This window comes from Rutidosis leptorrhynchoides, chromosome 8 (genome assembly GCF_046630445.1).
Source record: "Rutidosis leptorrhynchoides isolate AG116_Rl617_1_P2 chromosome 8, CSIRO_AGI_Rlap_v1, whole genome shotgun sequence".
NCBI lineage: Eukaryota > Viridiplantae > Streptophyta > Magnoliopsida > Asterales > Asteraceae > Rutidosis > Rutidosis leptorrhynchoides.
The window spans coordinates 94,503,896-94,518,266 of record NC_092340.1 but is presented as its reverse complement, the minus strand read 5'-3'; the positions used below and the strand labels follow the sequence as shown (position 1 = coordinate 94,518,266).

Below are 14,371 nucleotides of genomic sequence, written 5' to 3'. Positions count from 1 at the left end.
AATCAATATATAATATCTTGAATCAATCCACGACCCAGTGTATACACGTCTCAGGCTAGATCACAACTCAAAGTATATATATATTTGGAATCAACCTCAACCCTGTATAGCGAACTCGAACATTACAGCATATAGAGTGTCTATGGTTGTTCCAAATAATATATATAGATGGGTCGATATGATATGTCAAAACATTGTATACGTGTCTATGGTATCCCAAGATTATATAATATATATTAGAATACATGTATAATACAATATAAGTTAGCTAGGATATGATTAGTGTAGATTTGTTGTAAAATTTTCGTAGCTACAACAAGTAAAATTTTCCAATTTTGCTTTACCCATAATTTCTTCGCTTTAAATCCGTTTTGAGTTATTCAAGTTGCTATGGTTTTATAATGAACTATAACTTATGAAACTAAACAGAAAAAGTATAAGTTTATAGTCGGAAATACAGGTTATAAGTCATTTACTAAAGAGGTAGTCATTTCCGTTGAAAGAACGACATCTTGATGACCATTTTGAAAAACATACTTCCACTTTGAGTTTAACCATAATTTTTGGATATAGTATCATGTTCATATGAAATATAATTTTTCCAGAAAACAAACTTCCAATTCAAAGATTAAGATAGTTTTTATTTTTCTCACCCAAAACAGCCCTCAGTTTCACTACGACGGCGTATGTCCGGTTTTACGGTGTTCATCGTGTTTCCAGGTTTTAAATCATTAAGTTAGCATATCATATAGATATAGAACATGTGTTTAGTTAATTTTAAAAGCCAAGTTAGAGGGATTAACTTTATTTGCGAACAAGTTTAGAATTAACTAAACTATGTTCTAGTGATTACAAGTTTAAATCTTCCAATAAGATGGTTTTATATGTATGAATCGAATGATGTTATGAACATCATTACTACCTTATTTTTAGTAGGTAAACCTACTGGAAATGAGAAATATAGATCTAGCTTCAAAGGATCCTTGGATGGCTTGAAAGTTCTTGAAGCAGAATCATGACACGAAAACAAGTTCAAGTAAGATTTCCACTCGAAATAAGATTGTTATAGTTATAGAAATTGAATCAAAGTTTGAATATGAGTATTACCTTGAATTAGAAAGATATCTTACTGTAAATAAGAAAGATTTCTTGAAATTAGATGATCACTTGAAATGGATTTGTAAGATTGAAAGTAAGCTAGTAAACTTGAAAGTGTTTTTGGTGTGTTCTTGAGTAGTTATTTTGTAAGTTGATCTAGGTTAGGATTTATGAGCTAGATTGAGCTAGATTTTTTATGAAGGTGATGAAGAACACTTAGGACATCAAGAGAGAACAAGAGAGAGATAAGTTTGATGCATGAAAGTTGAAAAATGAAAGTGTTATTGTTGGTGAAGAAAAAACGTGATCCTACCCTTGAATATAAGGTTCCGTTAGTTTGTATTTTAGTTAGATATTTCATGCTAGTTGCCAAATGATGGTTCCCACATGTTTAGATGACTCATTAAGGCTGCTAAGAGCTGATCATTGAAGTGTATATATCAATAGTATATACGTCTAGAGGCTGGGTATTGTACGAGTACGAATACGGATTGAATACGAGTAAAATGTGTTTACTGTAGCAAATAGTATTTTACTGTAGCAAATAGTATTTCACTTGTACATCTTTGATTTAATTGTATTTCTTATATATATATATATATATATATATATATATATATATATATATATATATATATATATATATATATATATATATATATATATATATATAAAATAAAAACTTACATCATAAAAAAATAAAACGATTATATAATTATCACAAGTTATGACGTTCGTGAATCATTGGGCAAACTGGGTGGTCAATTGTCTACATGAAACTCATTTCAAACAATCAAGTCTTAACAAGTTTGATTGCTTAACATGTTGGAAATATTTAATCATGTAAATATCAATTTCATTTAATATATAATCATGGAAAAGTTCAGGTCACTACACCCGTGAGGTTACCTCAGGAGATTTACGAACCGAGTGTCTGTCACACCCCGAGAGACAATCTCCCCTCACAAGCTAAAACAGTGGACTAACATGGTATCCCAGGTTTCAACTAAAAACCATGATGCAAGATACTAATTAGCCGCATCTTTAAGCTTATAAGGCACCAATACTTTCTTTCTTTATCCGATGTGAGACGTGGTTTTACAACTACTTTAATTCTCAAACTTTGAGTGAATAATACTCGAGATCTACAAATTTTGCATGGACAATTACTGGAACTAACGCTCGTTAAAAAAATGTGAAATCTTCTCACATGCCGGCTTGTGAGAGAAAACCGTCATTTTTCTTTACACTTCATCATCTATATTTTCCACCCTACCAAGATTTTGGTAGAAATGAAGATGAGGATGATAACAAAGGGAACAAAATGTTAGTTTTATCTTTATATGTGATATGTGAAGAAAATTAACGTTTTATTTTTTAAAGGCGGTTAATTTTAAAGACTGTTCATGCAAAATTTGTAATTTATAAGGAAAATTATGAATAAAGTTTATAGACTCATCAGGTAATTTGGATAGAATATCACCTTTTTTTTAGTCGGTGCTCGATCCTCCTCAATTTGAAGGCAAATTAGTGGGTTCTTCTTTTTTCGGTTTTCCGATGGCTTATTTGTTCAAGTCTCGCTCGGAAAATTTTCTTTGTCTTGAGAAGATCGATGGTAAGGTTTGTAAACCGGGTAAGTGAGGAAGAAAAGTTTTGTGTGCCGATGCGAAACTTAATCCCCTTTGATTTGATTCCTTTTCTTTGGATGTTGTTGCTTTTTGGTTGGTGTCTTGGTTGGTTTCCTGTTTGTTTTTATCATTCTTGTTTGTTCTCGGGTTTACGGTTTGTGAGTAGTGGTTATAGTTAGTGTTTCATTTGGTGTTTGGTTGTGTCTTTTACTTGTTAGGTTTGTTCCTTTTAGATGACTTTGTTGTGTTGGTTGGTTTTGGTTCCGGTTGTTGTTTTTTATCCTTCGGCTCAGCTCACCTTTAAATAGCTTTTGGCTTGTTTAGGTTTGGTTCGCTTTTAAGTTGTGAGGCGTGCCAGAGCTTTTCGTGTCATGTTTTGATACTCTTTAGTGTTGATAAGAAGCCTTGAATTTTTAAATTTTCTTTATTTTTGTTAAAAAAAATATAGAAAAATAACAGTTTTTCAGTTTGTAACGGTAGTTTTGTACCGTAAGTTAATTCAAAGGTCAATTGATAGAGGTACCATAAATTAATATTTTATTCTTTTCTCCTATAAATTACCATTTGTATCATAAATTCATAATCCGGGAAGATCCAATTGTCAAATATCATATCGATCACGTGATCATATGGTTCTCAACCATGTGATTGTTCAAAACATGTTTGTTTGGATCAGGCCCGATACATAATATATAGTGTTTTGAACCATATATATAGCTAGCTAACCAAAGGTTCCCATAAGTCATATGATGGGGCTAACCATAAGCCCTACATGGCACCAATTTTATACACTCGAGCAGAAAACTGATAGGGCCGTAGTGATTTCTCTTATATGAATATACGAGTACAACACCCATCCTTAACTAACTCCATCCATGTATATAAACCCCCCTCATGTACCTACAATTATATATGCATTCTAACTCGCCCTACTCAATTGCTTTCATACTATACATAATATACATATACATATATATCAATCAAATATAATAATCTTAATTATTGTTGGTCATAATGTCGAGCAGAAGGTCAGGAACGTCGTCAAGGATCACAGACGACCAGATTATCGAACTCGTGTCAAAGTTGCAACAACTCCTTCCTGAGCTTCGTAGCCATCGTTCCAAAAAGGTATAGTATAGTTTCTCTATTCACTTCTTAACTAATTTAAAAACTATATAAATTCTTAATAATTCAAGAGAAAATACTGCCCAAGTTCAGTTTATAGCATTTGATTTATATTGGTATTTATAATTGAGAAATGATGGCAAGTGTTCTAAGGGTAAAAGTTAACAAATGAGGAGTAATCCGTGTACAACTAATTTTTAGACGTATAAAGTTATACATTATAACACTTTAAACCATATTTGATCGTGTGTGGCTAAAAATTTGATTCCGTACAAATCATCACAGTTAACAAAAGGTTACTTTTCTTTAAATATTATACTTAAGAATTCTTTTATGCATTAATAGTGGTAAACAAAAGTTAGTAGGGTGGTTATTTGAGGAAGTTATTATAAATGTACAAGTAAGTAATACATGTCCTAAAGTCTTAAGCATAGTCCTAAGAGCTATGTTTAAAAAAATCTTAACTAAAATAAGATTAATGTACAATTTGAAATTTATTAGTAGTATAATTAAAGAATTTTGTGTAGTAAATGCAAAGTTTTAATGTGTTTAATAAATTCTAACGTGTGTTATTAGGGCATTAATTAACATTTCTCTTTATAATCAAAATGTAGGATTAGGTTTCATAATGCTTATTTAATTTTATTGTATAAAAACAACGTACTTAACTTTTGTCCTAGCTTTTGGGAATCAAGAAAGATAAAATAACTGAAATGCTTTCATGCATATATAACTGATTATTTAGTAATATGTCAGTGTCCTTGCACCTAATCATGTTTTTGCTGGTGATACATACACGATAAAACTACTATTCCGTACATATCATTTACAAAACGGATAAAGTTACTTCAAGTTATCATTTGTTTTCCGAAATCAAAATGCAACCTAAAGATCTTAAGCTTGAATCAAACAACCAATCCTTTAGTAGAACATGGTAAATTATGTTTACTAATTAGATGTCAAATGTTTCATGTGAGATGATCTAATTAATATATTGATCCAATCAAATCTTCATTTTGCTATACTCTTTTGGTGTAGGCATCGGCTTCAAAGGTGTTACACGAGACGTGCAACTACGTTAGAAGCTTGCACAAGGAGGTTGATGACCTAAGTGATCGTCTCTCCCGATTATTGTCCACCATTGATGATGATAGTCCTCAAGCATCCATCATTAGGAGTTTAATTAATTAATTAACAATTATATATAGATATTCGTAGTAATTTCTTATGATCATATTGATATCCAATGTTAGACGGTTTAGTACGTACTAATATACATTATGGTATATTTGTATCTTGTGTGTTTCTTGATTAATTGCATCGATCTTCTATGTGCATATTGATATCCCTCTTCTCTTATATATTACCATGCACTTATAGACAACACTTTAAAAATGCATGAAAAGATTCTTTTAGACTATCTAAGTAATCTAGTATAAATTAATTGGAGTTCAAGAACTCAAATCTTATAGTATGTCTTGTACGATACAAGTTGTACCAAATCATAAAATTGCGTTAAAAGAATAATGAAAGGTACAAAAGTTTATAATTTTATGTATGCATTTTTAACACTAACTCGATTCAATGTTTAACACTTGATAAGTTAATTGGTCGACAAAACTTTGAATATTTTATTAACCACCAACATGGTTTGATGTATTATTATTATTTATAAACAAAATAAGAGAAGTTATTTGTCCTTTAATTAAATAAAATGGAGGCCAAGAACAAAAGGAAACAATGAGCATAAAGAAATGGGACCTAAGATTTTGTTACACAATCAAATGTCACGATCCAAATTCAACATATAGATATTAGAGATGAGGTAGTCATTCAATACTCTTAATAGGGCACAGTACCCATGAAAGTGATATATGTCAACTCTCCCTTTTCAACCACACATTCCATAAATTTATTTATTTGATTTGTATTATTGAGATTTACATGTTACAGAGATATATAGATAAAGTCTCAAACTAAAAGTATAATGCACCTTAACAATATGTAGTTAAGTTTTGGATACAATAAACAGCCGAAGAAAGAAAATAAATCAAGCATCGTATCCTACGAAAATACATTATGTAACAAAACTTAAAATCCCCAAAAAGCCTAAGAAAGTAACCAAGTAATATGGACTCCATATAAGGAATAATACACCTTATGGGCCTGGTCTACGATATAATTGGCTCGTGATCGCCATCTATATATTGAATGATTTAGTTGTTATGACAGTGGCCCCATGTACAGGACGCAACTCAACTAGTTTAAACCGGTTATGGAAAGAAGAAAAACTAGATGGAAAAAAATTAGTTCCGGTTCAGTTCAGTTTTTTTGGATCGATTTTTTCGATTATATATTAAGAATGGGTTAAAGCCAAAAATAGGCTACAAACTTACACAAATGTACCGATGTCACCACAAACTCATTTTCGTCCTACTGTCGCTTACAAACTTATAAAAAATGTGCTAATATAAACAAAATACTTTTTTAACCGTCAACCAAAATGGTTGATTACGTGGCTTCTAAGTAGTCATGACACGTCGATGATACATCGAAACAGAACTGAAAATATATGGGCGACATCGGGACACAACTGAAAGTATATGGGCGACATCAGGACACAACTGAAAGTATATGGGTGACATCGGGACATATAAAATGAATAAAAAAGTTACTACAATAATTATCTTTACCGGTTCAGCAGGTAACCGGTAACGAAATGTTAACACCAGCACATTTTTTATGAGTTTGTAGGCGACAGTAGGACGGGTTTGAGTTTGTGGGCGACATCGGTACATTTGTGTAAGTTTGTAGCCTATTTTTGGCTTTAACCCATTAAGAATTGGTTTCGGTTTGAACCGGCTTTTACCGATTCACTTTTTTCAGGATTTTCCCGTGTTGGACTGTCGGTATAAAACATACAAATTATTCGATAACTATAAAATTTAAAATGCAATTAAAAACATAACTTTAATTTAGACAATAAAACTATAAAAATTTAAATACAAATATTCATTACAACTTAATTCAATCGTAACTTTTATTTAAACAATAGAATAAAATAATACAACTAAAAATATAAATTTTAATACATTTCGAACTTCTGCATTGCCCGAAAATGTATTAGTGTACTAAAGTATGTCGAGCTTGTGGAGGACCTTCACCCGTTATACTAAGCTTACAAGTCCCAAACTTCATGTTCATCTACAGCTTCAACATCTAGGTCTTCAAATCTACGTCTCCATAATTTAAGCACGAATTAAATGCGGCGAAACAACTAAAAACCAAAGGTAAAGTACCAAAATATCTTATAAATTTCTGTTTTATAAATCTAACAGTATTTTATACAATTGACTAGGTGAGTTTGAAATTCATATAATTTTTCCTTCATAACAAAAAGTTGGTTTAAAACTAGTTGTAAAAATTTAGAACTCAAACCATTTTTTCATTATGTTGGTCGAATCCCATCTATACGACCATCTTCCTATAATCGTATCAAATCAAGGAATATGTTGCTTCAGATAGGAAGCTTAGACCAGCTGTTGCAGTTCCGTCTTATATGAATACTTTAAAGCAGTAGATGACTAGATGGAGTGAAGTATTAGATTGATTGTTTTAAGTGATGGTGTGATTGTGATGCCATAAGTTAGAGCTTACCAGAATTTAAGTTCAGTTGGTCTGTCATGGTCAACACTGATTGGTTTTTGTAGTTATCATCTATTTTTTTAACATTTTGTACAACTCCGGTAGAACCATGGCTTGATGTTGTGTTTTTTTAGGATTGTGCATTCGCAAGTAAACCTGTCACACTATAAAGTGTACATGTTTGATTAGCTGAATGTGTATATGAGAAATATTCAAATGAATTCAACTTTTAAGTTGAGATCCAAGGGACTAATCAGAGTGCGACATGTGGCCCGACAATCACATGTGATTAAAAAAAAAGTCAAAATTTTTCGAAATTTTTTTTTTTGAATATGTAGTAAATCACATGTGATTTTGCATACCAATCACATGTGATTGTAAAATCCAATCACATGTGATTCTGCATGTCAAATCCAAACATATGTGATTGAAAAAAAAAATTTGAAAAAAAAATTGAAAAAAAAAAATTTCAATCACATGTGATTGGATTTGAAATGCAGAATCACATGTGATTGGGTTTTACAATCACATGTGATTGGATTTGATATGCTAAATTTAAAAATATATATATATTTTTAAAAAAAAAATTCCCAAAAAAAAAATTGAAATTTTTTTTTCAATCATGTGATTGTCGCGTCAAATGTCGCGCTCTGATTAGTCAGTTGGATTTCAAACAAATTATTGGATTTAAGTGATTACGTACTTTTCAGTTTGGCAGCTGTTAACTGGCTCAAAGTGTATATGTTGCGCTGCCTCTCTTGGATTGTGTCATCCTGTCTTTTTCGATCAATCATCAGTATTGGGTTTTGAGTGTAGTGTTGCCTATATGTGATGCATTTTTTTTTTTGGGGAAAGAAATTATTACCTAGAGTGGCTTAGCTGTTTCTTTTCATACTATGAATATAATTACATATTTTTATTTTTATGGTCAAGGTTAATTGTATTCTTTTAACCATATAACCTAGTGTGATAAAAGTTTGGCGTTTCAACTCTCAACTATAGACATAGTTATATTTTATAAAATATTTAGCTAGAAAAAAATATTCAAACCTCTAGTTCTTTTTTGTTCTTATTGGTTATTGATCGATTTGCCAATTAACGGAATATTATGCAATCGTATTCATTATCAAACATTATTTTATACATTCAATGGGTAATCATTTGCAGCAAGTCATAAATGTTGAATCATATGTTGCATATATGAATTGATGATCGTGAACATACATGGATGCTAGTATATAAAAGCTTATACCCTAGCAATATACGATGGGCTAGGCCCAAACATTAAATGGGAAATGGGCTAACAATGGACCATAAATAATACTAGTCTAACATCCCCGCAGTTGGAGCGAGAGCGCTTCGGACGCTCAAACTGGATCTAAAATCATCAAACAATGCATACAGGAGTCCTTTGGTGAAGATGTCCGCAAACTGATATCTGGACGAAACATGTAGAACGCGGAACTGTCCCTGAGCAACCAAGTCTCTAACAAAGTGAATGACAATCAATATGCTTGGTTCGCTAGTGCTGAACCAGATTAGATGTGAGGTAAACAGAACTGACATTATCACAATAGACGAGTGTCGCTGAAGTGAGAGAATAATGCAGCTCGCGAAGTATGTTACGAATCCATCAGGTCTCTGCAAAGGCATTTGTAACACCTCGATATTCAGCCTCAGAACTGGAGAGAGAGGGTGTAAGTTGCCATTTAGATTACCAGGAGAGAAGGTTGTTGCCAAGAAAAATGCAATACCCAGAAGTGGAGCGTCTAGTGGTGGGGCAGCCAGCCTAGTCAGCGTAAGATAAGACAACCAATGCGATAGGAGAGGATGCAATGAGCTGTAAACCAAGGTTAGTAGTACCCTGAATATACCAAAGAATCCGCTTGAGAGCATGAAGATGTTGCTCTTGAGGATCATGTGTGACTAAAAAGATCTACTGAACGATATAAGATATGTCTGATCTCGTAAAAGTCAGATACTATAGAGCACCTGCATGAATACTTTATAAGGTCGGATTCTGCATAGGAGAGTCGTGAGATGTGAGTTTGACTCTAGGTTCAACCGAGGTCATGCATGGGTGGCAAGAGGTCATATCAGCACGCTCAAGAATCTCTGTGGCGTATTGTTTCTAAGACATGAAGAGACCAGTGGCAAACCGAGTGGCGGAGATACCCAAAAAGTAGTTCAGCGGGCCAGGGCCAGTCATGGAAAATTCTTGGTGAATGGATGTAATGATCCGGTGAAGTAAACTTGTAGATGACACAGTCAACACAATATCATCAACATATAAAAGCTGGTAGGTAGTCTCAAAACCCTTTCGGTAGATAAATAACAAAGTGCCATATATGTTTTCTCGCAAACCCATCCGCTGTGCGTATCCTGAAAATCGTCGACACCATGCCTGAGAGGCTTGTGTGAGCCTGTATAAAGATTTATGCAATAGGCAGACGTGATCGGGGTATCTGGGATCCGAAACCCTAGAGTTGATGCTTGTAGACATTCTCAGAAAGTTGTCTATAGATGAAGGCATTCTTGACATCTAGCTAACGAACAATACAGTGTCGAGAAATCTCCAGACTAAGGACAATCGTATCATGGCCAGTTTAATAGTCGGGCCTCATCACAGTCAATGCCAACCTGCTAGCTGTGATCGTTGTAAACGAGTCAAGCCTTATATCTACTCAAATTAACATATACATTAAACTTGTGTTTAAATAGCCACATAAAGCGAACAATGTTTGTGTCCGATGGTGAAACGACTCGAAACCATATCCGAAAATTTGACCCATTTTATTTACAAAAAGTTGCGTGCCACGCAGATTTGTTGTGCGTCGCGATTGAGTGCGTGTTTTTAAAACAATAGTTACACCAGATATGTGGACCAAGTCCTACCCATCCGCGCGTCGCGTAGTTTTGCTGTGTGTCACGATTTATGTCTGTTTTTGAAGTCAGTCACCATAAGGCCACTAAATCAATTTCAAAAGTTTCTAAGTGTTGAAAATTGACCCATTACGTCTCAATATTGACCCAAACATGATCAAATGCATTTAACACTTTATATATAGTACCAATATCATTTCCAACATAATTAATCTTCATTTGGGTTCGGCGACCCGTTACAAATCAAGTGAAAAATTTGACCCAATTCAAGTTTAGTACAAAAGATGAACCCGAGCATGGATCTTAGGTTCACACTACCCATGAATTTCACAAAAGACGTCATCCAAAGCATATCCACCCACAAGTAAGCAAGCTACACCACGTTCTTACCCTTATCCGTGATTGCGTTCGAATCTATAAAAATAATAAACAACGAGTGGGCAAGCAAAGCTTAGTGAATGCAATAGCTATATATATACATACATAACCTACTTACTTGCATACACTTACACAAATCCGCATACAAAGCTAGCATCACAAAAGGATATAATCACAATATATTATGCTAACTCTACTATCACACAAATATGGTTATTAATACGCAATAATCTATACATCATATGATATAGCACTATCCATCACATATATGTGGCCGACGAAAAGTGAATCCTTACAGATAGCACTCACCACATACATACACGAATATGGCCAGCGAAAAGTAAAACCCTTTGGGTGACACTTACCACATTCCACCGTACCATGTGGCCAACGAGAATTCTTGCGAATAACACTCACCACATATCACAATCGCATACGTGGCCCGAAAAGTAAATCCTTACGGATAACACTTACCACTTTGCATCAAGTGGCCAACAAAGAGTAAATCCTTATGCGCGGATATCACTCGCCACTTCCCCCGCAAGCAAACAAATTATATACGTACACATATAACTATTCCACTCACCTTGATTATCGGATGAATGAAATATCAAACTTGCACTTACGCTAAACGGAAATGTAAAACATCTATTACATTAAACACAACAAGCTATAATCAACTATAACTTCTACAATCCAAAACTCCCAACTTTAATTTCAACCCATATGCACTTGAACACCAAGGCTAGGCCACCCAAACACACTTAATCACTAATAGTTAAGAATTAAGTTTCAACTTCACTATTTAAACACAAAATCAAGTACTTAAAGTACCAATTTTACAAAAAACCCACTTTGGACCATTTTCAAAGTCAAGACTCAAAATCAAGTTTAAAACTACTTGATTCAATACTACAAACACTAATTTTACAAGTTCTAGTGATGACACTAGCACTTACAACCCCTTAATCTTACAAATTCGTCATCCAAACCCCTAGATTTCAATTTAAGGTTTACACCCCTAAATTACACACCAAGAACCCTATAATCACAAAAAATTGGGTTTTAGACTCAACATTAACCCAAACCCTAACCCAACTCGAAATTAAACAACATAAATTCAGATTTAGGTTTTACCTTAGCAACCAAAATGAACTAGGAAGGTTGCAAGACTAGGATTGGGTCCCCAATTGAGTAGATTATGTTTCCTTCTTCACAAATCACCACTTTCACACTCTAGGTTTGCCAATCTCTCTAAGTGAAGGTTTGAGTGGAAGAATGAATTAGGAAAGTAAGCTTTCCGAATCAGTATTACCACTCCAAAATTGTCCAAGCAAAATTAAAATCTAGTCCCGAACTTAAAATATTTACAAACAAGTCCCCATGGACCTTCAGCACATTTGCGCGGCGCGCAAATGGCCGTACAGGCCAGGTAGGGGCTTATAGATGGGCGTGGCACAAGTTTCAAAGTACTATTAATAATTAAAGCATTAAGTTCGTCAGTCATAGCTTGTTTCCAAATGGGGTTATGAATAGTTTCGGGTAAGTGCGGGGAATGGGAGATAGAAAAGAAGTGTGCAAATAAAGTCGTTGTACAAGTTTAGTGGAGTCGAGGCGAGTACGGGTAATCATAAGGTGAGTAGACTTGGAATTAGTATGTGTGGTAGCCTCAGGGAGGAGGTTATGTCTCTAGGAGCATAGCATGAGGATTCTGGTTGGGTGTAGCCTCAGTAGGAGGAGGTAGTGTCTCCATGGACGAAGTAGAGTATGCAGCCTCGGTAGAAAGATGATGTCTCTTTGAAGGTATATCAGAGTGAGTGGTAGTAGTGGCACCAGAATTAGAGATATGTAAAGTTCGGGAGAAGAGATTCAGAAGGTTCTAGGAAATAATAGGATGGTTGCTCAGTAGGATTCATTGGTCCGAAAGGAAAGAATATTTCATCGAAAGTCACATGGTGAGACAAAATAATATTGTTATTGGTGAGGTCGAGACAGCGGTACCCTTAGTGATCGGAGGGATATCCAAGAAATATGCAAAGACTAGAGGGGGGAGCAAGCTTATTTGTGTTGTTAAGGTGGGGGTAGCAGAGGCATCTGAAGACGCGACGAGTATATTATTTTGGTTGTGGTTGTATAGACATGTGTGAGGTGTGTCGTGATCAATGGTGGAATAATATGGTAAAAATGGACGCTTTATTTTGCGGCGGTGTCATTAGGTCGCCAGCCGTCTACCAAGGTTTGTCGGAGGGAATCTGGGTTTGAAATTTATGATATGCGGGGCCTAAATCTACTACTTCTTCCTATGGATGAGTAATAGAAGTATGACCTAGGGTCGTTCGTTTAAGAAGATAACATAATCGAACCTTTCGCACTAGCAAACTGTTAATAGACCTAATATTTCTAAGGAGTAGTTTGGAATAATTTTGGTTTTTCTAACATCTAAGATAAGCAGTAAATAAAGAAAGCGATAAAGAAAAACTTTGTAATTCACATACGGTTAAAGAAAGTGCGTGTTATAATTTCATAAGTTACATAGCTGTGAGTATGCAATGTTGGCTCATGAATATTGTAACACCCGATAATTGAGCCTAGATGAAATGATCATTTTGCCCTTGTGTGCATTTATATTATTATTTTATTAGTTGAATATTTATAGTCATTTGACTATTTGGGTGAGACCAGTTCGTGACAAGGGTCACAGAACAGGGTTGTTTATTTAATTTGGACCTCGATAGGATCGCCTAACGATGTACGAAAGATATCAGATAACTGGTAAATATCCGTGTGATATGAGGTATGGGTTTATAACCCATTTATATAGCTGTTTCTGGATCATTCCATCCATTTTGCCCAATTTAGAAAACTCACACTCGTACCTAAACTTTGATCCTTTGAAACCCTAGCTTGAATCTTGAAGTGAAATTGGATTAAATCAAGTTTAGAATCTGAATTCGTATATAATAAGTTATCTTTAACAAGGTATGTGTAGTGAATCCATGGTTTAATCTTGTTTTAATCCTAGTTTTGAGTTAATTGGGTTTTGGGTTAATTTAGCTTGAATCTTGATGATTATTTGTTTGTGATGTTTCATTTGTGTTAGATTTATGTTCTATATAGTTTATATCATGTTTTTGAAGTGGTTTCATGATCAGATTGAGCAAAAATAAGATTAGGGGTCAAAAAACGCGAAAGCAGCGAGTTGGACTGTTATAACAGCTCCCACACTTTTGACAGCTCAAGCACGTGGTTGAGCACGCATTTGAGGGCTCAACCATGTAGTGACCCGAACTTTTCCATGTTTATATATATATTAAATGAAATTGTTATTTACATGATTAAGTATTTCCAACATGTTAAGCAATCAAACTTGTTAAGACTTGATTAATTGAAATTGGTTTCATATAGACAATTGACCACCCAAATTGACCGGTGATTCACGAACGTTAAAACTTGTAAAAACTATATGATGACATATATATGGTTATATATATAGTTAACATTATATTATGATAAGTAAACATATCATTAAGTATATTAACAATGAACTTCATTTGTAAAAACAAGACTACTAACTTAATGATTTTGAAACGAGACATATATGTAACGATTATCGT

At 33.9% G+C, this 14,371-nt stretch overlaps 2 protein-coding genes across 2 annotated transcripts; one reads left to right on the top strand and one right to left on the bottom strand.

Annotated features, from left to right (window-relative positions):
- Nucleotides 1-3,584: 3,584 nt before the first annotated feature.
- On the top strand, nucleotides 3,585-5,164 carry LOC139862657 (transcription factor PRE6-like). The gene is made up of 2 exons (XM_071851278.1): nucleotides 3,585-3,854; nucleotides 4,890-5,164. Exons 1-2 carry the CDS (start codon nucleotides 3,741-3,743, stop codon nucleotides 5,040-5,042), a joined length of 267 nt encoding a protein of 88 aa, XP_071707379.1. The 5' UTR covers nucleotides 3,585-3,740; the 3' UTR covers nucleotides 5,043-5,164.
- Nucleotides 5,165-8,819: 3,655 nt separating this feature from the next.
- On the bottom strand, nucleotides 8,820-10,029 carry LOC139863631 (uncharacterized). Its single transcript, XM_071852244.1, has 2 exons — nucleotides 9,656-10,029; nucleotides 8,820-9,360 (listed from the first exon to the last, which is right to left on the bottom strand). Exons 1-2 carry the CDS (start codon nucleotides 10,027-10,029, stop codon nucleotides 8,820-8,822), a joined length of 915 nt encoding a protein of 304 aa, XP_071708345.1.
- Between the last annotated feature and the right edge of the window lie 4,342 nt (nucleotides 10,030-14,371).

Bases quoted from the DNA above. Each gene is read 5' to 3' on its own strand.
- LOC139862657 (XM_071851278.1), top strand. From the start codon at position 3,741: ATGTCGAGCAGAAGGTCAGGAACGTCGTCAAGGATCACAGACGACCAG. The intron at 3,855-4,889 runs GTATAGTATAGT...CTTTTGGTGTAG, and splicing joins GTAGCCATCGTTCCAAAAAG to GCATCGGCTTCAAAGGTGTT.
- LOC139863631 (XM_071852244.1), bottom strand. From the start codon at position 10,029: ATGCCTTCATCTATAGACAACTTTCTGAGAATGTCTACAAGCATCAAC. The intron at 9,361-9,655 runs GTTTGCCACTGG...TGGTATATTCAG, and splicing joins TTGGGTATCTCCGCCACTCG to GGTACTACTAACCTTGGTTT.